Source organism: Anopheles gambiae, chromosome 2 (assembly GCF_943734735.2).
Source record: "Anopheles gambiae chromosome 2, idAnoGambNW_F1_1, whole genome shotgun sequence".
In the NCBI taxonomy this organism is placed as follows: domain Eukaryota; kingdom Metazoa; phylum Arthropoda; class Insecta; order Diptera; family Culicidae; genus Anopheles; species Anopheles gambiae.
This window is the reverse complement of record NC_064601.1, coordinates 62240381-62266146: the sequence shown is the minus strand read 5'-3', so window position 1 is coordinate 62266146 and position 25766 is coordinate 62240381. Positions and strand designations below refer to the sequence as shown.

General features: G+C 42.4%; 4 protein-coding genes across 20 annotated transcripts; 2 read left to right on the top strand and 2 right to left on the bottom strand.

The window, feature by feature from the left end:
* Positions 1–9429: 9429 nt before the first annotated feature.
* Positions 9430–12295, top strand: LOC133391469 (uncharacterized). Of its 2 annotated transcripts, XR_009764967.1 has the most exons (4): positions 9430–9837; positions 11226–11331; positions 11542–11727; positions 11802–12295. XR_009764967.1 is itself a non-coding variant. In XM_061646022.1 (3 exons), the coding sequence occupies exons 1-3, from the start codon at positions 9690–9692 to the stop codon at positions 12257–12259; spliced, it is 792 nt and encodes a 263-aa protein (XP_061502006.1). In that variant the 5' UTR covers positions 9430–9689; the 3' UTR covers positions 12260–12295. The 2 variants fall into 2 exon arrangements, 1 of the variants encoding a protein (XP_061502006.1); XM_061646022.1 differs by lacking the exon at positions 11226–11331.
* A 69-nt stretch (positions 12296–12364) lies between these two features.
* LOC133391468 (uncharacterized) lies at positions 12365–15731 on the bottom strand. 8 transcript variants are annotated; one of them, XM_061646020.1, is made up of 5 exons: positions 15505–15731; positions 15373–15420; positions 15191–15247; positions 14310–14602; positions 12365–13572 (listed from the first exon to the last, which is right to left on the bottom strand). In XM_061646020.1, the coding sequence occupies exons 4-5, from the start codon at positions 14600–14602 to the stop codon at positions 12717–12719; spliced, it is 1149 nt and encodes a 382-aa protein (XP_061502004.1). In that variant the 5' UTR covers positions 15191–15247; positions 15373–15420; positions 15505–15731; the 3' UTR covers positions 12365–12716. The 8 variants fall into 8 exon arrangements, with proteins under 8 accessions (XP_061502004.1, XP_061502002.1, XP_061502000.1 ...); XM_061646018.1 differs by having other exon boundaries at positions 15191–15298; positions 15373–15731; XM_061646016.1 differs by having other exon boundaries at positions 14310–15298.
* A 2727-nt stretch (positions 15732–18458) lies between these two features.
* LOC133391457 (uncharacterized) lies at positions 18459–21324 on the top strand. Of its 2 annotated transcripts, XR_009764948.1 has the most exons (4): positions 18459–18866; positions 20255–20360; positions 20571–20756; positions 20831–21323. XR_009764948.1 is itself a non-coding variant. In XM_061645992.1 (3 exons), exons 1-3 carry the CDS (start codon positions 18719–18721, stop codon positions 21286–21288), a joined length of 792 nt encoding a protein of 263 aa, XP_061501976.1. In that variant the 5' UTR covers positions 18459–18718; the 3' UTR covers positions 21289–21324. The 2 variants fall into 2 exon arrangements, 1 of the variants encoding a protein (XP_061501976.1); XM_061645992.1 differs by lacking the exon at positions 20255–20360 and having other exon boundaries at positions 20831–21324.
* A 69-nt stretch (positions 21325–21393) lies between these two features.
* On the bottom strand, positions 21394–24760 carry LOC133391456 (uncharacterized). Of its 8 annotated transcripts, XM_061645990.1 has the most exons (5): positions 24534–24760; positions 24402–24449; positions 24220–24276; positions 23339–23631; positions 21394–22601 (listed from the first exon to the last, which is right to left on the bottom strand). In XM_061645990.1, the coding sequence occupies exons 4-5, from the start codon at positions 23629–23631 to the stop codon at positions 21746–21748; spliced, it is 1149 nt and encodes a 382-aa protein (XP_061501974.1). In that variant the 5' UTR covers positions 24220–24276; positions 24402–24449; positions 24534–24760; the 3' UTR covers positions 21394–21745. The 8 variants fall into 8 exon arrangements, with proteins under 8 accessions (XP_061501974.1, XP_061501972.1, XP_061501970.1 ...); XM_061645988.1 differs by having other exon boundaries at positions 24220–24327; positions 24402–24760; XM_061645986.1 differs by having other exon boundaries at positions 23339–24327.
* Positions 24761–25766: the final 1006 nt, after the last annotated feature.

Below are 25766 nucleotides of genomic sequence, written 5' to 3'. Positions count from 1 at the left end.
CTTCCTGTCCTACGGTTTGCGTGTGCTAAGCATTTATTGCATGGTAAGTTTTCTGTCTGACATAATTCGATTGTTGGTTAATTTGGATGTGTTTTTAGTTGGATGGTATTTATTTATTGCATGGTAAGTTTTCTGTCTGACCTAATTCGATTGTTGGTTAATTTGGATGGTTTTGGTTAGCAACGATTATGTTGAGGTGGCTTTAATAGTTGGCTCAACTGTTAGCAGTAAATCTGCTACAGTTTTTAAGGCTAAATTATCGTAAGCGACAGACGGAAAGGAGGAAAAGGAGGGAAAGGAATGAGGAGGGAAAGGATGGAAAGGCGAGAAAGGAGGGAAAGGATGGAAATGAGGGAATGGAGGGAACGAAGGGAAAGGAGGGAAAGGAGGGAAAGGAGGGAAAGGAGGGAAAGGAGGGAAAGGAGGGAAAGGAGGGAAAGGAGGGAAAGGAGGGAAAGGAGGGAAAGGAGGGAAAGGAGGGAAAGGAGGGAAAGGAGGGAAAGGAGGGAAAGGAGGGAAAGGAGGGAAATGAGAGAAAGGAGGGAAAGGTTGGAAAGGAGGGAAATGAGGGAAAGGAGGGATGGAGACAAAGAAGGGAAAGGAGGGCATTTGACTACTTGCCGGAGGGAAAGGAGGGAAAGGAGGGAAATAAAGGAAATGGTGTAAAGGAGGGAAAGGAGGGAAAGGAGGGAAAATATTTCGAAACGCACAATCAAATGTATTTCGAACCACCAATTGGGACGAAAAAGTTACTGCAGGTATATTTCCATACCGTTTCAAACTGTTTCGTCGCTTCTCAGCCCAAGTAAGCACGGAGGAGCTGAGCCGGAATCGATACGAGCACACACCAACTGGTTGAATTTGAAGACAGATGTTTTAACCAACATAATAACCATAATACACACCTTCAAACATTGTTTCCGGGATTAGGCATCTCCGAGCTACCAAACAGCTACCGAACACTCAATTCATTCCAGAAGTACCAATTAAGGGGAGAGATGTTGGATCATTCAGTTACCGCAGGACTCCACACAGCATAACACGGAGCGCAACATAACAACTGACAGCTGCCAAACGCGTAAGAAAACGCTTAGGAAAGGAGGTAAAGCGTTTCATTAACTGTCGGTAATCGCAGTAGGTTGGTAGCTTTCCAATGAGAAATGAGCGGCCTGCTACGGATATTCATAACATGGTACCGGCAATACAGCGTTTTCTGAAGCGTTAAGCAGCTGTCAGTTGTTATGTTGCGCTCCGTGTTATGCTGTGTGGAGTCCTGCGGTTATAAGGGGGGAGATGTTGGATCATAGCACACATTGCAATCATAACATTTTCATGTAATAATTATTAATTGATCATAGTTCACGTTGTTACATTCTGAACTATAAAAAGTAGGGAATGCAAATAACACGTTCAGTTTGAATAAACCTATCGATTGAAACTCATCGTAGTTTGGCAATCCAGTACACAACAGATACTATGATGCCTTTTGCCGCAACCGTACCACGATACATTGTGCTGATAGGCGACAGTTTTTGGTGTTATGGTTGCTGTACTTGCAGCAATTGGTGCAAATTCTATGCCGAATAAAAAGAGTTAATTTTATATTGGGTGTCTTACCGTTCAATTGCCTGCAACGAGTGGTTTCGTGAGGAAATCCACAAATTATACATATTGTTTCCTTTTCTGGCCCTTTGTGACGATGCTGTATATTTTGATGTTTCGACCTTTCTTGCTTGGATACTCCTTCGTTCGTGGCCGCATAATGGCTAGTTCTTCAGAGGGTTTCAGCCATTCTGCTAGGTCTTGTAGCGTAAGATTCTTGTTATCTTGTTTCGTACTTATCGTGTGTTTCAACTAGGCATGGGCAAAACGATTCTTTTCACCGAACGCGAACGAACTAGTTCGCTCACCAAAAAGAACCGTACGTGAACGACGATTCTTTCGTTCTTTTTTTCATGGGGTGTTTATTTACAAAGAACGCTCGTTATCTTTTTCATTTACCCGCCATAGACGCATACTGTAGCCAAAGAAGTACTCATTCTGCGGTTGACACCAATAATTTAAAAACATTAAAGACTCGGCCCATCTGCTGTCTGGCTAGCTATCGAAAAACCGACCAAAAACTAGCATGTATAAAACTAATACGAGCATAGACGTCTCCAGAATATATTGTACCCTATGCCTTATACACACTCAAGGATTCTATAAAAAAACTACTTAAATATGGATCAACATGATGAGCGCAATTCCAGTTCAGTTCATTCGCGAATAATGAATAATCCGTTTGAACGGGATCGATCTATTGAATTGTATACAGTCTTTCCCCGAGTTTCGCGAATAATGCGTTCCGGAGACATTCGCGTAACTCGGATTTTCGCGTAAGTCGAATATCACATGTTACAGCAAAAATATACTTTATTTATCATAATTTTTGATTGAATTTACTTCATTTATGTAATTTAATACTTATTTGATGCAATTGGTGTAGAAAGTTTGGTTATTTATCATTTGATCATTTGATTTGATCATTTGAAAATAATTTGGTAATTATTTTTCATTTGACAATTGATGGAGAAAATTGTACTGATTTGACATCTGAACTGTCAAAAATAAAAATTCGCGTAACTCGAATTCGCGTAACTCGAGTGTCGCGTAACTCGGGGAAAGACTGTATGTATAATTTCCACACCAACAGAGCACAGATCGAACACAAATGAGCCAGTTCGAACGCGTTCGATGAATTCAGTTGTGTAGGTACGATTTACACACCAACAGAACACAGATCGAGCACCAGTTCGAACGCGTTCGATGAATTCAGTCGTATGGATACGATTTCCAAACCAACAGCACACCAAGGATAATGTGTTTAGAAGGTTGATTTTTATAGCTTTTGCTGGGCGACATTGTGGGGGACATCTGTAACTCTCTGCATACAAATTTCATTACCCCGCACCAGCCCTCCCCGATTTTTATACCGTAGCCCCCGGAAGAGAAATGTCAAGTCGAGAAATGTCATTTTGCTCTGAACAACTTCACCTTGTCATTTATAACACCTTGCAGCACACGTATCGAACACTGCCTGACAAATTCGACGGCGTTCGAGGAATTGAGTTGTATGGGTACGATTTCAACACCAACAGGGTACATTTTGATCTCTGACGACCCGTTCGCACGGTGCGAGAAAGAGCGAGAAAGCAATATGATTTTGCACGTTTCATTACCACATTTATGTGTGTCGTCGAACAATGAACGGAACGTTCGAACGCGTTCGGTGTAGTCAGTTTCTTCCAAAAGTCCTGGTCGTTTTTTGTTAAGAATCTCGTTCGTTCGTGCACTTTACCGAACTGTTCGAACGGTTCGATTCTCGTTCAACCTTTCGTTCCGAAGTTCGGTTGAAAACCTTGATGTTAAATCGTTTAGCAGCCTTTGGTCATTCAAAAATCCTTCTTGCTTCAACAACACCATGTTGTCAATGAGATTGCGCAAAGCGTTGGAAAATTCTAAAAATGCTGAAGGATTATCTGTCGTTATATGTTTTATCACTAGTAATTCTAGCAGTAAAGACTTGTAAATGCTTTCAGGGTTCCCGACCATTTTGTCGAGCCTGGTTATTACGAGCGCAACGGTTTTCTGGGTTAAGCATTGATCCGCTGAGTATTGCTACCTAGCAACGCTTTGTTTTTAAAGCTAAATTAATGTAAGCGACAGACGGAAAGAAGGAAAAGGAGGGAAAGGAATAAGGATGGAAAGGATGGAAAGGCGAGAAAGGAGGGAAAGGAAGTAAATGAGGGAATGGAGGGAACGAAGGGAAAGGAGGGAAAGGAGGGAAAGGAGGGAAAGGAGGGAAAGGAGGGAAAGGAGGGAAAGGAGGGAAAGGAGGGAAAGGAGGAAAAGAAGGGAAAGGAGGGAAAGGTTGGAAAGGAGGGAAAGGAGGAAAAGGAAGGAAGGAGAGAAAGAAGGGAAAGGAGGGCATTGGACTACTTGCCGATCCGTTGGTTGATGCATCCTCTCTGGAGCCACCATTGGTCGCGCACACGAAAGTGTCTTTCGGAGCAGCAGCCCAAGACAGGCACAGTACACGCCGACTTAAGCACAATAATAAACGCACCAACTGGTTCTTGGCAAATGATGCCTTCATTATTATTTTCAATTGAATTTATACTCTAAAAATGCTGACCGTCGTCGATCAGCATTTTCTTCTTAGCCTATGTTTTCCATAAAATCGTTAAAAAAGCGCGCATCGCTGGCGCGTTGCATAACGTAGCTATTCAGCAAGTATTGCTACCTAGCAACGATTTGTTTTTAAGGTTAAATTATCGTAAGCGACAGACGGAAAGAAGGAAAAGGAGGGAAAGGATGGAAAGGAGGGAAAGGAGGAAAAGGAGGGAAAAGAGGGAAAGGAGGGAACGGTTGGAAAGGAGGGAAAGGAGGGAAAGAAGGGAAAGGAGGGAAAGGAGGGAAAGGAGGGAAAGGAGGAAAAGGAGGGAAAGGAGGGAAAGGAGGGAAAGGAGGGAAAGGTGGGAAAGGTGGGAAAGGTTGGAAAGGAGGGAAAGGAGGGAAAGGAGGGAAAGGAGGGAAAGGAGGGAAAGGAGGGAAAGGAGGGAAAGGAGGGAAAGGGGGGAAAGGAGGGAAAGGAGGGAAAGGAGGGAAAGGAGGGAAAGGAGGGATGGAGACAAAGAAAGGAAAGGAGGGCATTGGACTACTTGCCGATCCGTTGGTTGATGCATCCTCTCTGGAGCCACCATTTATCGCGTACACGAAAGTGTCTTTCGGAGCTGCAGCCCAAGACAGGCACAGTACACGCCGACTTAAGCACAATAATAAACGCACCAACTGGTTCTTGGCAAATGATGCCTTCATTATTTTTTTCAATTGAATTTATACTCTAAAAATGCTGACCGTCGTCGATCAGCATTTTCTTCTTAGCCTATGTTTTCCATAAAATCGTTAAAAAAGCGCGCATCGCTGGCGCGTTGCATAACGTAGCTATTCAGCAAGTATTGCTACCTAGCAACGCTTTGTTTTTAAGGCTAAATTATCGTAAGCGACAGACGGAAAGAAGGAAAAGGAGGGAAAGGATGGAAAGGAGGGAAAGGAGGAAAAGGAGGGAAAAGAGGGAAAGGAGGGAACGGTTGGAAAGGAGGGAAAGGAGGGAAAGAAGGGAAAGGAGGGAAAGGAGGGAAAGGAGGGAAAGGAGGGAAAGGAGGGAAAGGAGGGAAAGGAGGGAAAGGAGGGAAAGGAGGGAAAGGAGGGAAAGGTGGGAAAGGATGGAAAGGAGGGAAAGGAGGGAAAGGAGGGAAAGGAGGGAAAGGAGGGAAAGGAGGGAAAGGAGGGAAAGGAGGGAAAGGAGGGAAAGGAGGGAAAGGAGGGAAAGGTGGGAAAGGAGGGAAAGGAGGGAAAGGAGGGAAAGAAGGGAAAGGAGGGAAAGGAGGGAAAGGAGGGAAAGGAGGGAAAGGAGGGAAAGGAGGGAAAGGAGGGAACGGTTGGAAAGGAGGGATAGGTTGGAAAGGAGGGAAAGGAGGAAAAGGAGGGAAAGGAGGGAAAGGAGGGAAAGGAGGGAAAGGAGGGAAAGGAGGGAAAGGAGGGAAAGGAGGGAAAGGAGGGAAAGGAGGGAAAGGAGGGAAAGGAGGGAAAGGAGGGAAAGGAGGGAAAGGTTGGAAAGGAGGGAAAGGAGGGAAAGGAGGGAAAGGATGGAAATGAGGGAAAGGATGGAAAGGAGGGAAAGGATGGAAAAGAGAAAAAGAGGGAAAAAAAGGAAAGGAGGGAAAGGAGGGAAAGCACAATCATAAACGCACCAACTGGCTCTTGCAAATAATGCCTTCATTATTTTTTTTTCAATTGAATCTATACTCTAAAAATGCTGACCGTCGTCGATCAGCATTTCCTTCTTAGCCTATGTTTTCCATTAAATCGTTAAATTCCATTGAATCGTTAATCGCGTTTAATCGCTGGCGCGTTGCATAACGTAGCTATTCAGCAAGTATTGCTACGCTTTGTTTTTAAGGCTAAATTATCGTAAGCGACAGACGGAAAGGAGGAAAAGGAGGGAAAGGAGGGAAAGGAGGGCATTGGACTACTTGCCGATCCGTTGGTTGATGCATCCTCTCTGGAGCCACCATTTGTCGCGCACACGAGAGTGTCTTTCGGAGCAGCAGCACAAGGCAGGCACAGTACACGCCGACTTAAGCACAATCATAAACGCACCAACTGGCTATTGGCAAATAATGCCTTCATTATTTTTTCAATTGAATTTATACTCTAAAAATGCTGACCGTCGTCGATCAGCATTTTCTTCTTCGCCTATGTTTTCCATTAAATCGTTAAATTCCATTTAATCGTTAAGCGCGATTAATCGCTGGCGCGTTGCATAACGTAGCTATTCAGCAAGTATTGCTACCTAGCAACACTTTGTTTTTAAGGCTAAATTATCGTAAGCAACAGACGGAAAGAAGGAAAAGGAGGGAAAGGAATGAGGAGGGAAAGGATGGAAATGACGGAATGGAGGGAACGGAGGGAAAGGAGGGAAAGGAGGGAAAGGAGGGAAAGGAGGGAAAGGAGGGAAAGGAGGGAAAGGAGGGAAAGGAGGGAAAGGAGGGAAAGGAGGGAAAGGAGGGAAAGGAGGGAAAGGAGGGAAAGGAGGGAAAGGAGGGAAAGGAGGGAAAGGAGGGAAAGGAGGGAAAGGAGGGAAGGAGAGAAAGAAGGGAAAGGAGGGCATTTGACTACTTGCCGATCCGTTGGTTGATGCATCCTCTCTGGAGCCACCATTTGTCGCGCACACGAGAGTGTCTTTCGGAGCAGCAGCCCAAGACAGGCACAGTACACGCCGACTTAAGCACAATAATAAACGCACCAACTGGCTATTGGCAAATAATGCCTTCATTATTTTTTCAATTGAATTTATACTCTAAAAATGCTGACCGTCGTCGATCAGCATTTTCTTCTTCGCCTATGTTTTCCATTAAATCGTTAAATTCCATTTAATCGTTAAGCGCGTTTAATCGCTGGCGCGTTGCATAACGTAGCTATTCAGCAAGTATTGCTACCTAGCAACACTTTGTTTTTAAGGCTAAATTATCGTAAGCAACAGACGGAAAGAAGGAAAAGGAGGGAAAGGAATGAGGAGGGAAAGGAGGGAAAGGAGGGAATGGAGGGAACGGAGGGAAAGGAGGGAAAGGAGGGAAAGGAGGGAAAGGAGGGAAAGGAGGGAAAGGAGGGAAAGGAGGGAAAGGAGGGAAAGGAGGAAAAGAAGGGAAAGGAGGGAAAGGAGGGAAAGGAGGGAAAGGAGGGAAAGGTTGGAAAGGAGGGAAAGGAGGGAAAGGAGAGAAAGAAGGGAAAGGAGGGCATTTGACTACTTGCCGATCCGTTGGTTGATGCATCCTCTCTGGAGCCACCATTTGTCGCGCACACGAAAGTGTCTTTCGGAGCAGCAACCCAAGACAGGCACAGTACACGCCGACTTAAGCACAATAATAAACGCACCAACTGGCTCTTGGCAAATGATGCCATCATTATTTTTTTCAATTGAATTTATACTCTTAAAATGCTGACCGTCGTCGATCAGCTTTTTCTTGTTAGCCTATGTTTTCCATAAAATCGTTAAAAAAGCGCGCATCGCTGGCGCGTTGCATAACGTAGCTATTCAGCAAGTATTGCTACCTAGCAACGCTTTGTTTTTAAGGCTAAATTATCGTAAGCGACAGACGGAAAGAAGGAAAAGGAGGGAAAGGATGGAAAGGAGGGAAAGGAGGAAAAGGAGGGAAAAGAGGGAAAGGAGGGAACGGTTGAAAAGGAGGGAAAGGAGGGAAAGAAGGGAAAGGAGGGAAAGGAGGGAAAGGAGGGAAAGGAGGGAAAGGAGGAAAAGGAGGGAAAGGAGGGAAAGGTTGGAAAGGAGGGAAAGGAGGGAAAGGAGGGAAAGGTGAGAAAGGTTGGAAAGGAGGGAAAGGAGGGAAAGGAGGGAAAGGAGGGAAAGGAGGGAAAGGAGGGAAAGGAGGGAAAGGAGGGAAAGGGGGGAAAGGAGGAAAGTAGGGAAAGGAGGGAAAGGAGGGAAAGGAGGGATGGAGACAAAGAAGGGAAAGGAGGGCATTGGACTACTTGCCGATCCGTTGGTTGATGCATCCTCTCTGGAGCCACCATTGGTCGCGCACACGAAAGTGTCTTTCGGAGCTGCAGCCCAAGACAGGCACAGTACACGCCGACTTAAGCACAATAATAAACGCACCAACTGGTTCTTGGCAAATGATGCCATCATTAATTTTTTCAATTGAATTTATACTCTTAAAATGCTGACCGTCGTCGATCAGCATTTTCTTCTTTGCCTATGTTTTCCATAAAATCGCTAAAAAAGCGCGCATCGCTGGCGCGTTGCATAACGTAGCTATTCAGCAAGTATTGCTACCTAGCAACGCTTTGTTTTTAAGGCTAAATTATCGTAAGCGACAGACGGAAAGAAGGAAAAGGAGGGAAAGGATGGAAAGGAGGGAAAGGAGGAAAAGGAGGGAAAAGAGGGAAAGGAGGGAACGGTTGGAAAGGAGGGAAAGGAGGGAAAGAAGGGAAAGGAGGGAAAGGAGGGAAAGGAGGGAAAAGAGGGAAAGGAGGGAAAGGAGGGAAAGGAGGGAAAGGAGGGAAAGGAGGGAAAGGTGGGAAAGGTTGGAAAGGATGGAAAGGAGGGAAAGGAGGGAAAGGAGGGAAAGGAGGGAAAGGAGGGAAAGGAGGGAAAGGAGGGAAAGGAGGGAAAGGAGGGAAAGGAGGGAACGGTTGGAAAGGTGGGATAGGTTGGAAAGGAGGGAAAGGAGGAAAAGGGGGGAAAGGTGGGAAAGGAGGGAAAGGAGGGAAAGGAGGGAAAGGAGGGAAAGGAGGGAAAGGAGGGAAAGGAGGGAAAGGAGGGAAAGGAGGGAAAGGATGGAAAGGAGGGAAAGGAGGGAAAGGAGGGAAAGGATGGAAATGAGGGAAAGGATGGAAAGGAGGGAAAGGATGGAAAAGAGAAAAGGAGGGAAAAAAAGGAAAGGAGGGAAAGGAGGGAAAGCACAATCATAAACGCACCAACTGGCTCTTGCAAATAATGCCTTCATTATTTTTTTTTCAATTGAATCTATACTCTAAAAATGCTGACCGTCGTCGATCAGCATTTCCTTCTTAGCCTATGTTTTCCATTAAATCGTTAAATTCCATTGAATCGTAAATCGCGTTTAATCGCTGGCGCGTTGCATAACGTAGCTATTCAGCAAGTATTGCTACGCTTTGTTTTTAAGGCTAAATTATCGTAAGCGACAGACGGAAAGGAGGAAAAGGAGGGAAAGGAGGGAAAGGAGGGCATTGGACTACTTGCCGATCCGTTGGTTGATGCATCCTCTCTGGAGCCACCATTTGTCGCGCACACGAGAGTGTCTTTCGGAGCAGCAGCACAAGACAGGCACAGTACACGCCGACTTAGGCCCGTGGCAACGCTCATCGGATGCGATTTTATCGGACGAGATTTATATGGGATTTGACAGATAACGTCGGACGTGCGATTTCGTCGTACGACGGAATCAAAAAATTTTGATTCCGTCGGATCGTCGCATCCGATTTTATCTGTCAAACTGAATTTAACAGTATAAACCCAAAATTCATGTTTTTTCTTGAAGTGACATCTGTTTGTTTGGAACTTTGTTTGTATCGAAAACCAAATAGCAAGCGATACTTTTTCAGCCATGTCGAACGTGCGAGTGGACGAAGAAAATTTGATTTTGTTGGTGCAAGAGCACCGTTATTTATGGGACCTCCGGGATCCGGAGTACAAAAACAACACCCTTAAAAAAAATGCGTGGGACTCCATAGCCCAGCAGCTCCACACAACCGGTAAGTATTATTTTTTTAGTTCATAGCTAATCGCAAAAAGGACACAACGCCAGGACATATTCATTTTCTTGTTGAAGAAATTGAACACTGGAGGCTCTGTCTTTCCTAATTGGTCTGGTTATGATAGATCACGTCGTCGTATAAAGACCCGGGCAATAATTTGTGACCAGCATGCTCGGTCCCTGGCTGCTACTTCATCGATGTAGGCACCCGATTTCACTGTGCTCCTCCGCCTCTCGTGCCAAACAACGGGTCGCTGTCGTACCTTTTCTTGGTGGGGCACGAGTCCGGGATCCCCATAACATGTTCAAGGCTTCGTTTCCCTCAGGATGCTCGGAACGTGGTGCAGCTCTGTCGTATCCTCATGGTTCATCAATCTCCTCCACGATGCATACACGAACACACTACCAAAGATGCGGAATACCAGAGATCCGGAAGCCCAGAGCGTTTGCATGCGTCGTTCGTATGGTCTAAGTGTAGCGTCCATAGAAGATCATAGGATTATATTTCAAGCGCATACCGCTAAACAGACAACTAAGTCAAATGGAATATTGCATACATTCTTGGCAGGAACCTACAATGCTCATTAGGTTACTGGTTACATTATATGTACTCGTTCCTACAATGCATCAGTAAATAATTATAACAATCATTTAGTACGTGCAAAACTTTAAAAAATAGATAAGAGCGTTGCCAAACGCCGTAGCCACGAATGTATTCAATAATCATAGCCAATGCGCGCATCATCCAACAAAAAGCGAACATTATAGTGCTTTTAAATCATATGCAGTCATGAGGCTATCCTGATAACACACAATCTTCGTGTTTTAGTTTCAATATAGTGCACTATCCTATCCTATACTTAATCGATCTTGTTATTGGTTTCCCAAAGAAGCACATACGATTACTTTATATATTAATACTATCGTATAAGGTAAATGTTAGAAATCGGTCCAATATTGTTTAGAGAAGAATATAAAAAAAACGTAGTTTATTGCATTAAATAAACTAAAAAATTCAGCTGTTGTATCCATACTTATCTGTAAGGCTTTGTATATTTTAACATTTTTTCAATCTTTTATATTAGTAATCAATACGGCCGAAAGGACCGTTCCTTTGGAATATTTTTTTTAAACACATAAATACAAGCCTAAGGAACAAATAGAAACTGCAATGAGTCTGAAAACACACATCCGAAAAAAGAGCATATTCGAAAGAAAGTTGAGAACTTTCATATAAAGACGCGAAGGCGGAAAGAAGCCGAACAAAAACGAAGTTACCTCTTGGCATAAGACTCTTTTATTGTAGTAAGGTGTAGCAAGGATGGTGAAGAAAGGTTTGAAACATATTATCAGAATGATTTCCTTTATTTTTTTTTATTTTCTCAGTTTACGATTTCATTGACTGAGACGGGAATCGAACAACGCATCTTATCCAAAGAACAATAGTGTCAGAGCACAGTCCAACTTTTTTCGTTTGTACATATTTTTACCGGTATGTCCAAAAAGTTTCTGGTTTCTGCGAAACGGAAAGACACTTTACTTTCGATAAAGCTCGTATGAGAATATAGAGGACTCTTATAATCTCTTTTCTTTTGTACTACGATTGGTTCGCTAAACTAAACAAAACTTGTTACTCAAGGGTCCACTGTACTTTATTTTTAATTTAAAAAAAGGTTTGTAACTATATTTTTATTTATTGCAGATATGGTGGCCAAAAATAAATGGCGAAACTTGCGGGACACATTCGCCCGCAAACTAGCTGAAATAAATCAGCCATCTGGGTCGGGATACAAGCATGTCCGATGGAAGTTTTACGAGCAGATGAGCTTCCTCAAAGACATGCTTGCGTCCCGACCCAGAGTTGGGAATCTAGAGTCATCTTGGCAAGGTAATATTTTTTTATTTTATACTATTTTATTTTATAATATGATATTCTATTTCTCTTTATCATCATACAAACAGATGAAAGTATCGAATATTTGGAAGAGAGCGATGATCTTCTAGAGCATTTGGACCCGGCAAATAAACAGAGAGCAACAGAAAACAACAGAAAGCGGAAACAGGATGATCGAGTGCTGCAGGACATAGTTAATGTGGAGAAGGAGCGCAACGAACTTTTGAAACAAAGACAACAAAAAAGCTCCAACTACCACGTAATGATGAGTGTTGTTACACTCCTTGATTCTTTACCCGATCTAAATGATCAGTTGGATGCAAGTGAGGAGATATTAGAATTTGCTTACCAAGTAATTAAATCAAAGCGAAGAAAAAGAACAAACGAAGAAAACCAAAAAAAATTTAGCTTGAGTGAGAACACAACTGTCTACATGTTGATACCAATCGTCTCGTTGAATAGACAACACAGTACCATGCTGAGCGTGTTAGTCTGTGTTGTCTATTCAAAGAGACGATTGTTATAAACATGTGGACAGTTGTTATATTAGTGTTACTCTACTAGTTACAATAATTTAATTATTGTGACTGAAATTGAATTTGTGATATGAATAAAAAGAACTTGTTATGAATTTTCAAAATATATCCTTTATCATTTTATTTCCTTAATATTTTTCGAATAATAAATTGGCAATGAGCACCCTGACTAAAAACGGATTAATGGTATTGGCTGGTATCATTGAATCCGTTCGTAGCGGGAACGTACGGTGTTCTCATGAAATTCTTGAAACACATTTCGTTAGCCCGGTCCTACAACGCCTCGGTAAATAACTGTAGCAACCATCTAGTACGTTAGGAAAATGAATGGCAGGACGTACACCGCCGCTACGAACGGATTCAATAATACCAGCCATTGTCTTTTGTATAACGATAATCCTTGGCAATGTATGTTTTTACTTCATCGAATATGTATTTCATCGAACATTATTGATAAATTCGATCATAAAAATAATTTTTGAAGACATTTCGAATATCTGTAGCCTCTTGAGATGGATGATTGTTTGCTCTGTTCCTGTTGGCGTTGGATTGTGGGTTAATGTTATTCATTAATTCCGTGCTTTCTCTAAAATCTATGCACATGTTATGCAACAGGCATGCTGTTTTGACGATTATTGAGACGTGTTCCGGAGTTATCTGGAGTTCTTGCTTGAGGAAACGCCATTTTACCACCAACAAACCAAAGGCGCATTCAACGCAGCGTCTTGCCATACTCAGCAGATGGTTGAAGTAATTTTTTGCCGGATCTTCACTATCCGGAAAAGGCCGCAGTAAGAAAGGTTTTAGTGGATAACCCTGATCGCCTATAAACACGTGAGGCATTCTTTGGGTAGTACCAGGCAGTGGTTTAGGAGGAGGGATGTTGAGCCGATTTGAACGAATGAGCTCAAACAATGATGACGAATTAAAGACGCCGCTATCGCTACGACTCCCATATTCACCAACGTCAATGGCGATAAATTTCCAATTCACATCTGCTACTGCTTGCAAATGCAGAGAAAAATATTTTTTATAATTATAATATTGTGTACCTGAAAATGCCGGGGCTTTCATTCGGATATGCTTGCCATCTATGGCGCCGATACAATTAGGAAAATTCCATTTATGGCGAAACTCTTTTTCCACATTCCTAAATGCAGACGTTGTAGGGAACGGGATAAACTCTTCATTAAACGTGTTCCAAATTGCCTCACATGTTTCGTAGACAATGAGGCCGATTGTATTGTGAGCAATACAATATGTGAATGATAAAGACTTAAAAGGTATTCCAGTCGATAGATACCTGAAAGAGAAACAATACTTTAGTAAACGCTCATATGACAATTTTGTTTTCTTTATTTATAAAAAATCTAGATTTCAGGTGCTGTTATCAAAATAAATGGCTTAGCTTGCGAGTTTTCGATCGCTCGAATGTTACCGAGATAAACTAGCTAACGAGTTCGGAAAACAACCATGTCATATATGATGGAAATTTTTCGAGCAGAATTCATATGGATGTGCTTGCATCGGTAAACAGTCTGCGGATCAGATTCGCAAGTTAGCTTAATTTACATAAGCTGGTAAAGTGCAGTTTTTTACTAGTTGGCTACTCCATTTTTTTAAATAATAAGTAGAGCACAACAACATGATTTTGAATTTGTAATCTCCGTTAAAAAAGATAATCAGGAAAGTGTAAATGAATTCATCAATGGGAATGGAGGAATATAATATTTAATAGGTACATACTATGTAATAGGTAGATATAGGTAAATTCAATAAAAGCTCGGAATCGCTTCCGAATAACTTCACCAAAATCAGAAGGCTCCGGAAGATCAAAACTCTTAACTCAGAACCGACCGCACCTATAGATCCAAAGCCGGTAGTCAGCTGCCGGACCCGTTCGGAGTCGTTCAAAGCTGTCCGGAACCGGCTCCCGAATAGTTCTTGACGGCTCCGAACGACTCCGACCCGAACCATCGTTTTGATGCAGCCGGAATCGGAGCTGGAGTAGCAATGTTAGGAAGCTTCTATTAAACATACCTGAGAGTGATCATCAATCGTTCCTCTGGACAAATGTATGGTTTGTTTGTAGGTTGCTTTGTTATAAGATGCTCTATCCTTCTCAGTATGAAGTAAAAAGTTTTAATTGAAACTCTCATAAACTCGAAGAATTTATCTTCTTGTTTCAAAAGTTCATGAAACAATGTGTGGTATTGCCCGATTTTTTCACGTTTTTCCCACAGATCGTTGGTTTTATCGCGCCTTCTTTTTAATAGTAAGTAGCGCAAAGCTATGCTCGAACTGTATAGTTCCGTTTCAGAATCTGAATCCATCTAAAAAAAAAAAAAACAAAACATATAAGAGTTAAGTTTGGACAAAAATTTGTTACAGTGATGATGATGCATACGATGATGAATATGATATTCAATTATAGATTGAATGATGTTTTGGAACACTATATATCTTTAAAACAATTAGTGTAGCTTTATCGTTAAAGTGCAGCTGCATGCGTTGATGATGTTGCGAAAATTGGTTAGATTTAAGACCAGTGGCGGATTTAAAGTGTTGGGGGCTCAAGCGGCAAAAGGAGTGGAGGCCCCAGGTAGGTGTCGAGAGATATTGTAGCATTCACGCTTTAATGGTTTGCTGGCGGGGGGTGGAGGGTGAGCTTATGAGTCCCTTCATCCATGGAGCCCCTATCTAGCACAAAAGCTCTCGATGAGACTCCTGTACTCACTGTTCTTTAAGTTGGAATTACCATACACGCGGCCTCCCGCGGCCGCACAGTCCGCGTACAGTTAAATCCGCCACTGTTTACGACATAATGAAATCGTGAGCAAGCTTTGCAAAAACTTCCGTTTTGATTTTGATCCGATACGAGCGATTAATAACATCAGTCCAAGGATGAGAATCCATCATACTATGTGGTCCGGATGATGATTCGGATAAACCGGATGATGGTTGTGTAGGAGCTGCAACTAATGGAGAAGCAAACGCTGGAGATACTGGCAGTGTTGTTGGCATGGCATCTGACGAAATGATCGACAAGTAGAACTCAAAAAGAGCTTAAAAGTTAATTCAATCAGATTTCAGAAGATTTTACCTGCAGCGGAAGAGGTTAAGTGTCTAAACGACTCGATACTAGAGCTTGCTGGACAGCACCAGTTATATGAATTAATAGCATTATATTTATGATTTTTCTCAGACCATAAATAATGGAAATAGATAATCTTACCCTTTTTCCACTAGCAGTAACTATCAATAACTAAGAGCAGATTTATTTAAAGTTAACTTTAGCGTGTTAGCCTTTATTCAGAGGCTGCTTTGTGTTGTTGTCGTTTTGTTTATCTTCAAATGTCAAACACACTAAAAAAATCGCAATGCGAATCGGAAGAGCGTTGACACGGCATGCGATTCGCACGTCCGATAAAATCGCATCCGATGAAGCGTTGCCACGGGCCTTAAGCACAATCATAAACGCACCAACTGGCTATTGGCAAATAATGCCTTCATTATTTTTTCAATTGAATTTATACTCTAAAAAATGCTGACCGTCGTCGATCAGCATTTTCTTCTTCGCCTATGTTTTCCATTAAATCGTTAAATTCCATTTAATCGTTAAGCGCGTTTAATCGCTGGCGCGTTGCATAACGTAGCTATTCAGCAAGTATTGCTACCTAGCAACACTTTGTTTTTAAGGCTAAATTATCGTAAGCAACAGACGGAAAGAAGGAAAAGGAGGGAAAGGAATGAGGAGGGAAAGGAGGGAAAGGAGGGAATGGAGGGAACGGAGGGAAAGGAGGGAAAGGAGGGAAAGGAGGGAAAGGAGGGAAAGGAGGGAAAGGAGGGAAAGGAGGGAAAGGAGGGAAAGGAGGAAAAGAAGGGAAAGGAGGGAAAGGAGGGAAAGGAGGGAAAGGAGGGAAAGGTTGGAAAGGAAGGAAAGGAGGGAAAGGAGAGAAAGAAGGGAAAGGAGGGCATTTGACTACTTGCCGATCCGTTGGTTGATGCATCCTCTCTGGAGCCACCATTTGTCGCGCACACGAAAGTGTCTTTCGGAGCAGCAACCCAAGACAGGCACAGTACACGCCGACTTAAGCACAATAATAAACGCACCAACTGGCTCTTGGCAAATGATGCCATCATTATTTTTTTCAATTGAATTTATACTCTTAAAATGCTGACCGTCGTCGATCAGCTTTTTCTTGTTAGCCTATGTTTTCCATAAAATCGTTAAAAAAGCGCGCATCGCTGGCGCGTTGCATAACGTAGCTATTCAGCAAGTATTGCTACCTAGCAACGCTTTGTTTTTAAGGTTAAATTATCGTAAGCGACAGACGGAAAGAAGGAAAAGGAGGGAAAGGATGGAAAGGAGGGAAAGGAGGAAAAGGAGGGAAAAGAGGGAAAGGAGGGAACGGTTGAAAAGGAGGGAAAGGAGGGAAAGAAGGGAAAGGAGGGAAAGGAGGGAAAGGAGGGAAAGGAGGGAAAGGAGGAAAAGGAGGGAAAGGAGGGAAAGGAGGGAAAGGAGGGAAAGGAGGGAAAGGAGGGAAAGGTGAGAAAGGTTGGAAAGGAGGGAAAGGAGGGAAAGGAGGGAAAGGAGGGAAAGGAGGGAAAGGAGGGAAAGGAGGGAAAGGAGGGAAAGGGGGGAAAGGAGGAAAGTAGGGAAAGGAGGGAAAGGAGGGAAAGGAGGGATGGAGACAAAGAAGGGAAAGGAGGGCATTGGACTACTTGCCGATCCGTTGGTTGATGCATCCTCTCTGGAGCCACCATTGGTCGCGCACACGAAAGTGTCTTTCGGAGCTGCAGCCCAAGACAGGCACAGTACACGCCGACTTAAGCACAATAATAAACGCACCAACTGGTTCTTGGCAAATGATGCCATCATTAATTTTTTCAATTGAATTTATACTCTAAAAATGCTGACCGTCGTCGATCAGCATTTTCTTCTTTGCCTATGTTTTCCATAAAATCTTTAAAAAAGCGCGCATCGCTGGCGCGTTGCATAACGTAGCTATTCAGCAAGTATTGCTACCTAGCAACGCTTTGTTTTTAAGGCTAAATTATCGTAAGCGACAGACGGAAAGAAGGAAAAGGAGGGAAAGGATGGAAAGGAGGGAAAGGAGGAAAAGGAGGGAAAAGAGGGAAAGGAGGGAACGGTTGGAAAGGAGGGAAAGGAGGGAAAGAAGGGAAAGGAGGGAAAGGAGGGAAAGGAGGGAAAAGAGCGAAAGGAGGGAAAGGAGGGAAAGGAGGGAAAGGAGGGAAAGGTGGGAAAGGTGGGAAAGGTTGGAAAGGATGGAAAGGAGGGAAAGGAGGGAAAGGAGGGAAAGGAGGGAAAGGAGGGAAAGGAGGGAAAGGAGGGAAAGGAGGGAAAGGAGGGAAAGGTGTGAAAGGAGGGAAAGGAGGGAAAGGAGGGAAAGGAGGGAATGGAGGGAAAGGAGGGAAAGGAGGGAAAGGAGGGAAAGGAGGGAAAGGAGGGAAAGGAGGGAAAGGAGGGAAAGGAGGGAACGGTTGGAAAGGTGGGATAGGTTGGAAAGGAGGGAAAGGAGGAAAAGGGGGGAAAGGTGGGAAAGGAGGGAAAGGAGGGAAAGGAGGGAAAGGAGGGAAAGGAGAGAAAGGAGGGAAAGGAGGGAAAGGAGGGAAAGGAGGGAAAGGAGGGAAAGGTTGGAAAGGAGGGAAAGGAGGGAAAGGAGGGAAAGGATGGAAATGAGGGAAAGGATGGAAAGGAGGGAAAGGATGGAAAAGAGAAAAGGAGGGAAAAAAAGGAAAGGAGGGAAAGGAGGGAAAGCACAATCATAAACGCACCAACTGGCTCTTGCAAATAATGCCTTCATTATTTTTTTTTCAATTGAATCTATACTCTAAAAATGCTGACCGTCGTCGATCAGCATTTCCTTCTTAGCCTATGTTTTCCATTAAATCGTTAAATTCCATTGAATCGTAAATCGCGTTTAATCGCTGGCGCGTTGCATAACGTAGCTATTCAGCAAGTATTGCTACGCTTTGTTTTTAAGGCTAAATTATCGTAAGCGACAGACGGAAAGGAGGAAAAGGAGGGAAAGGAGGGAAAGGAGGGCATTGGACTACTTGCCGATCCGTTGGTTGATGCATCCTCTCTGGAGCCACCATTTGTCGCGCACACGAGAGTGTCTTTCGGAGCAGCAGCACAAGACAGGCACAGTACACGCCGACTTAGGCCCGTGGCAACGCTCATCGGATGCGATTTTATCGGACGAGATTTATATGGGATTTGACAGATAACGTCGGACGTGCGATTTCGTCGTACGACGGAATCAAAAAATTTTGATTCCGTCGGATCGTCGCATCCGATTTTATCTGTCAAACTGAATTTAACAGTATAAACCCAAAATTCATGTTTTTTCTTGAAGTGACATCTGTTTGTTTGGAACTTTGTTTGTATCGAAAACCAAATAGCAAGCGATACTTTTTCAGCCATGTCGAACGTGCGAGTGGACGAAGAAAATTTGATTTTGTTGGTGCAAGAGCACCGTTATTTATGGGACCTCCGGGATCCGGAGTACAAAAACAACACCCTTAAAAAAAATGCGTGGGACTCCATAGCCCAGCAGCTCCACACAACCGGTAAGTATTATTTTTTTAGTTCATAGCTAATCGCAAAAAGGACACAACGCCAGGACATATTCATTTTCTTGTTGAAGAAATTGAACACTGGAGGCTCTGTCTTTCCTAATTGGTCTGGTTATGATAGATCACGTCGTCGTATAAAGACCCGGGCAATAATTTGTGACCAGCATGCTCGGTCCCTGGCTGCTACTTCATCGATGTAGGCACCCGATTTCACTGTGCTCCTCCGCCTCTCGTGCCAAACAACGGGTCGCTGTCGTACCTTTTCTTGGTGGGGCACGAGTCCGGGATCCCCATAACATGTTCAAGGCTTCGTTTCCCTCAGGATGCTCGGAACGTGGTGCAGCTCTGTCGTATCCTCATGGTTCATCAATCTCCTCCACGATGCATACACGAACACACTACCAAAGATGCGGAATACCAGAGATCCGGAAGCCCAGAGCGTTTGCATGCGTCGTTCGTATGGTCTAAGTGTAGCGTCCATAGAAGATCATAGGATTATATTTCAAGCGCATACCGCTAAACAGACAACTAAGTCAAATGGAATATTGCATACATTCTTGGCAGGAACCTACAATGCTCATTAGGTTACTGGTTACATTATATGTACTCGTTCCTACAATGCATCAGTAAATAATTATAACAATCATTTAGTACGTGCAAAACTTTAAAAAATAGATAAGAGCGTTGCCAAACGCCGTAGCCACGAATGTATTCAATAATCATAGCCAATGCGCGCATCATCCAACAAAAAGCGAACATTATAGTGCTTTTAAATCATATGCAGTCATGAGGCTATCCTGATAACACACAATCTTCGTGTTTTAGTTTCAATATAGTGCACTATCCTATCCTATACTTAATCGATCTTGTTATTGGTTTCCCAAAGAAGCACATACGATTACTTTATATATTAATACTATCGTATAAGGTAAATGTTAGAAATCGGTCCAATATTGTTTAGAGAAGAATATAAAAAAAACGTAGTTTATTGCATTAAATAAACTAAAAAATTCAGCTGTTGTATCCATACTTATCTGTAAGGCTTTGTATATTTTAACATTTTTTCAATCTTTTATATTAGTAATCAATACGGCCGAAAGGACCGTTCCTTTGGAATATTTTTTTTAAACACATAAATACAAGCCTAAGGAACAAATAGAAACTGCAATGAGTCTGAAAACACACATCCGAAAAAAGAGCATATTCGAAAGAAAGTTGAGAACTTTCATATAAAGACGCGAAGGCGGAAAGAAGCCGAACAAAAACGAAGTTACCTCTTGGCATAAGACTCTTTTATTGTAGTAAGGTGTAGCAAGGATGGTGAAGAAAGGTTTGAAACATATTATCAGAATGATTTCCTTTATTTTTTTTTATTTTCTCAGTTTACGATTTCATTGACTGAGACGGGAATCGAACAACGCATCTTATCCAAAGAACAATAGTGTCAGAGCACAGTCCAACTTTTTTCGTTTGTACATATTTTTACCGGTATGTCCAAAAAGTTTCTGGTTTCTGCGAAACGGAAAGACACTTTACTTTCGATAAAGCTCGTATGAGAATATAGAGGACTCTTATAATCTCTTTTCTTTTGTACTACGATTGGTTCGCTAAACTAAACAAAACTTGTTACTCAAGGGTCCACTGTACTTTATTTTTAATTTAAAAAAAGGTTTGTAACTATATTTTTATTTATTGCAGATATGGTGGCCAAAAATAAATGGCGAAACTTGCGGGACACATTCGCCCGCAAACTAGCTGAAATAAATCAGCCATCTGGGTCGGGATACAAGCATGTCCGATGGAAGTTTTACGAGCAGATGAGCTTCCTCAAAGACATGCTTGCGTCCCGACCCAGAGTTGGGAATCTAGAGTCATCTTGGCAAGGTAATATTTTTTTATTTTATACTATTTTATTTTATAATATGATATTCTATTTCTCTTTATCATCATACAAACAGATGAAAGTATCGAATATTTGGAAGAGAGCGATGATCTTCTAGAGCATTTGGACCCGGCAAATAAACAGAGAGCAACAGAAAACAACAGAAAGCGGAAACAGGATGATCGAGTGCTGCAGGACATAGTTAATGTGGAGAAGGAGCGCAACGAACTTTTGAAACAAAGACAACAAAAAAGCTCCAACTACCACGTAATGATGAGTGTTGTTACACTCCTTGATTCTTTACCCGATCTAAATGATCAGTTGGATGCAAGTGAGGAGATATTAGAATTTGCTTACCAAGTAATTAAATCAAAGCGAAGAAAAAGAACAAACGAAGAAAACCAAAAAAAATTTAGCTTGAGTGAGAACACAACTGTCTACATGTTGATACCAATCGTCTCGTTGAATAGACAACACAGTACCATGCTGAGCGTGTTAGTCTGTGTTGTCTATTCAAAGAGACGATTGTTATAAACATGTGGACAGTTGTTATATTAGTGTTACTCTACTAGTTACAATAATTTAATTATTGTGACTGAAATTGAATTTGTGATATGAATAAAAAGAACTTGTTATGAATTTTCAAAATATATCCTTTATCATTTTATTTCCTTAATATTTTTCGAATAATAAATTGGCAATGAGCACCCTGACTAAAAACGGATTAATGGTATTGGCTGGTATCATTGAATCCGTTCGTAGCGGGAACGTACGGTGTTCTCATGAAATTCTTGAAACACATTTCGTTAGCCCGGTCCTACAACGCCTCGGTAAATAACTGTAGCAACCATCTAGTACGTTAGGAAAATGAATGGCAGGACGTACACCGCCGCTACGAACGGATTCAATAATACCAGCCATTGTCTTTTGTATAACGATAATCCTTGGCAATGTATGTTTTTACTTCATCGAATATGTATTTCATCGAACATTATTGATAAATTCGATCATAAAAATAATTTTTGAAGACATTTCGAATATCTGTAGCCTCTTGAGATGGATGATTGTTTGCTCTGTTCCTGTTGGCGTTGGATTGTGGGTTAATGTTATTCATTAATTCCGTGCTTTCTCTAAAATCTATGCACATGTTATGCAACAGGCATGCTGTTTTGACGATTATTGAGACGTGTTCCGGAGTTATCTGGAGTTCTTGCTTGAGGAAACGCCATTTTACCACCAACAAACCAAAGGCGCATTCAACGCAGCGTCTTGCCATACTCAGCAGATGGTTGAAGTAATTTTTTGCCGGATCTTCACTATCCGGAAAAGGCCGCAGTAAGAAAGGTTTTAGTGGATAACCCTGATCGCCTATAAACACGTGAGGCATTCTTTGGGTAGTACCAGGCAGTGGTTTAGGAGGAGGGATGTTGAGCCGATTTGAACGAATGAGCTCAAACAATGATGACGAATTAAAGACGCCGCTATCGCTACGACTCCCATATTCACCAACGTCAATGGCGATAAATTTCCAATTCACATCTGCTACTGCTTGCAAATGCAGAGAAAAATATTTTTTATAATTATAATATTGTGTACCTGAAAATGCCGGGGCTTTCATTCGGATATGCTTGCCATCTATGGCGCCGATACAATTAGGAAAATTCCATTTATGGCGAAACTCTTTTTCCACATTCCTAAATGCAGACGTTGTAGGGAACGGGATAAACTCTTCATTAAACGTGTTCCAAATTGCCTCACATGTTTCGTAGACAATGAGGCCGATTGTATTGTGAGCAATACAATATGTGAATGATAAAGACTTAAAAGGTATTCCAGTCGATAGATACCTGAAAGAGAAACAATACTTTAGTAAACGCTCATATGACAATTTTGTTTTCTTTATTTATAAAAAATCTAGATTTCAGGTGCTGTTATCAAAATAAATGGCTTAGCTTGCGAGTTTTCGATCGCTCGAATGTTACCGAGATAAACTAGCTAACGAGTTCGGAAAACAACCATGTCATATATGATGGAAATTTTTCGAGCAGAATTCATATGGATGTGCTTGCATCGGTAAACAGTCTGCGGATCAGATTCGCAAGTTAGCTTAATTTACATAAGCTGGTAAAGTGCAGTTTTTTACTAGTTGGCTACTCCATTTTTTTAAATAATAAGTAGAGCACAACAACATGATTTTGAATTTGTAATCTCCGTTAAAAAAGATAATCAGGAAAGTGTAAATGAATTCATCAATGGGAATGGAGGAATATAATATTTAATAGGTACATACTATGTAATAGGTAGATATAGGTAAATTCAATAAAAGCTCGGAATCGCTTCCGAATAACTTCACCAAAATCAGAAGGCTCCGGAAGATCAAAACTCTTAACTCAGAACCGACCGCACCTATAGATCCAAAGCCGGTAGTCAGCTGCCGGACCCGTTCGGAGTCGTTCAAAGCTGTCCGGAACCGGCTCCCGAATAGTTCTTGACGGCTCCGAACGACTCCGACCCGAACCATCGTTTTGATGCAGCCGGAATCGGAGCTGGAGTAGCAATGTTAGGAAGCTTCTATTAAACATACCTGAGAGTGATCATCAATCGTTCCTCTGGACAAATGTATGGTTTGTTTGTAGGTTGCTTTGTTATAAGATGCTCTATCCTTCTCAGTATGAAGTAAAAAGTTTTAATTGAAACTCTCATAAACTCGAAGAATTTATCTTCTTGTTTCAAAAGTTCATGAAACAATGTGTGGTATTGCCCGATTTTTTCACGTTTTTCCCACAGATCGTTGGTTTTATCGCGCCTTCTTTTTAATAGTAAGTAGCGCAAAGCTATGCTCGAACTGTATAGTTCCGTTTCAGAATCTGAATCCATCTAAAAAAAAAAAAAACAAAACATATAAGAGTTAAGTTTGGACAAAAATTTGTTACAGTGATGATGATGCATACGATGATGAATATGATATTCAATTATAGATTGAATGATGTTTTGGAACACTATATATCTTTAAAACAATTAGTGTAGCTTTATCGTTAAAGTGCAGCTGCATGCGTTGATGATGTTGCGAAAATTGGTTAGATTTAAGACCAGTGGCGGATTTAAAGTGTTGGGGGCTCAAGCGGCAAAAGGAGTGGAGGCCCCAGGTAGGTGTCGAGAGATATTGTAGCATTCACGCTTTAATGGTTTGCTGGCGGGGGGTGGAGGGTGAGCTTATGAGTCCCTTCATCCATGGAGCCCCTATCTAGCACAAAAGCTCTCGATGAGACTCCTGTACTCACTGTTCTTTAAGTTGGAATTACCATACACGCGGCCTCCCGCGGCCGCACAGTCCGCGTACAGTTAAATCCGCCACTGTTTACGACATAATGAAATCGTGAGCAAGCTTTGCAAAAACTTCCGTTTTGATTTTGATCCGATACGAGCGATTAATAACATCAGTCCAAGGATGAGAATCCATCATACTATGTGGTCCGGATGATGATTCGGATAAACCGGATGATGGTTGTGTAGGAGCTGCAACTAATGGAGAAGCAAACGCTGGAGATACTGGCAGTGTTGTTGGCATGGCATCTGACGAAATGATCGACAAGTAGAACTCAAAAAGAGCTTAAAAGTTAATTCAATCAGATTTCAGAAGATTTTACCTGCAGCGGAAGAGGTTAAGTGTCTAAACGACTCGATACTAGAGCTTGCTGGACAGCACCAGTTATATGAATTAATAGCATTATATTTATGATTTTTCTCAGACCATAAATAATGGAAATAGATAATCTTACCCTTTTTCCACTAGCAGTAACTATCAATAACTAAGAGCAGATTTATTTAAAGTTAACTTTAGCGTGTTAGCCTTTATTCAGAGGCTGCTTTGTGTTGTTGTCGTTTTGTTTATCTTCAAATGTCAAACACACTAAAAAAATCGCAATGCGAATCGGAAGAGCGTTGACACGGCATGCGATTCGCACGTCCGATAAAATCGCATCCGATGAAGCGTTGCCACGGGCCTTAAGCACAATCATAAACGCACCAACTGGCTATTGGCAAATAATGCCTTCATTATTTTTTCAATTGAATTTATACTCTAAAAATGCTGACCGTCGTCGATCAGCATTTTCTTCTTCGCCTATGTTTTCCATTAAATCGTTAAATTCCATTTAATCGTTAAGCGCGTTTAATCGCTGGCGCGTTGCATAACGTAGCTATTCAGCAAGTATTGCTACCTAGCAACACTTTGTTTTTAAGGCTAAATTATCGTAAGCGACAGACGGAAAGAAGGAAAAGGAGGGAAAGGAATGAGGAGGGAAAGGAGGGAAAGGAGGGAAAGGAGGGAACGGAGGGAAAGGAGGGAAAGGAGGGAAAGGAGGGAAAGGAGGGAAAGGAGGGAAAGGAGGGAAAGTAGAGAAAGGAGGGAAAGGAGGGAAAGGAGGGAAAGGAGGGAAAGGAGGGAAAGGAGGGAAAGGAGGAAAAGGAGGGAAAGGAGGGAAAGGAGGGAATGGTTGAAAAGTAGGGAAAGGAGGGAAAGAAGGGAAAGGATGGAAAGGAGGAAAATGAGGGAAAGGAAGAAAAGGAGGGAAAGGAGGGAAAGGAGGGAAAGGAGGGAAAGGAGGGAAAGGAGGGAAAGGAGGGAAAGGAGGGAAAGGAGGGAAAGGAGGGAAAGGAGGGAAAGGAGGGAAAGGAGGGAAAGGAGGGAAAGTAGAGAAAGGAGGGAAAGGAGGGTAAGGAGGGAAAGGAGGGAAAGGAGGGAAAGGAGGGAAAGGCGGGAAAGGGGGGAAAAGAGGGAAAGGGGGGAAAGGAGGGAAAGTAGGGAAAGGAGGGAAAGGAGGGAAAGGAGGAGAAGGATGGATGGAGAGAAAGAAGGGAATGTAGGGCATTGGACTACTTGCCGATCCGTTGGTTGATGCATCCTCTCTGGAGCCACCATTTGTCGCGCACACGAAAGTGTCTTTCGGAGCTGCAGCCCAAGACAGGCACAGTACACGCCGACTTAAGCACAATAATAAACGCACCAACTG

Excerpts from the sequence above, each read along its gene's own strand:
- LOC133391469 (XM_061646022.1), top strand. The coding sequence starts at position 9,690 with ATGTCGAACGTGCGAGTGGACGAAGAAAATTTGATTTTGTTGGTGCAA. Across the intron at positions 9,838-11,541 it reads CCAGCAGCTCCACACAACCG|ATATGGTGGCCAAAAATAAA; the intron begins GTAAGTATTATT and ends TATTTATTGCAG. Across the intron at positions 11,728-11,801 it reads TCTAGAGTCATCTTGGCAAG|ATGAAAGTATCGAATATTTG; the intron begins GTAATATTTTTT and ends TCATACAAACAG.
- LOC133391468 (XM_061646015.1), bottom strand. The coding sequence starts at position 14,602 with ATGGATTCAGATTCTGAAACGGAACTATACAGTTCGAGCATAGCTTTG. Across the intron at positions 13,573-14,309 it reads CGATTGATGATCACTCTCAG|GTATCTATCGACTGGAATAC; the intron begins GTATGTTTAATA and ends TTTCTCTTTCAG.
- LOC133391457 (XM_061645992.1), top strand. The coding sequence starts at position 18,719 with ATGTCGAACGTGCGAGTGGACGAAGAAAATTTGATTTTGTTGGTGCAA. Across the intron at positions 18,867-20,570 it reads CCAGCAGCTCCACACAACCG|ATATGGTGGCCAAAAATAAA; the intron begins GTAAGTATTATT and ends TATTTATTGCAG. Across the intron at positions 20,757-20,830 it reads TCTAGAGTCATCTTGGCAAG|ATGAAAGTATCGAATATTTG; the intron begins GTAATATTTTTT and ends TCATACAAACAG.
- LOC133391456 (XM_061645985.1), bottom strand. The coding sequence starts at position 23,631 with ATGGATTCAGATTCTGAAACGGAACTATACAGTTCGAGCATAGCTTTG. Across the intron at positions 22,602-23,338 it reads CGATTGATGATCACTCTCAG|GTATCTATCGACTGGAATAC; the intron begins GTATGTTTAATA and ends TTTCTCTTTCAG.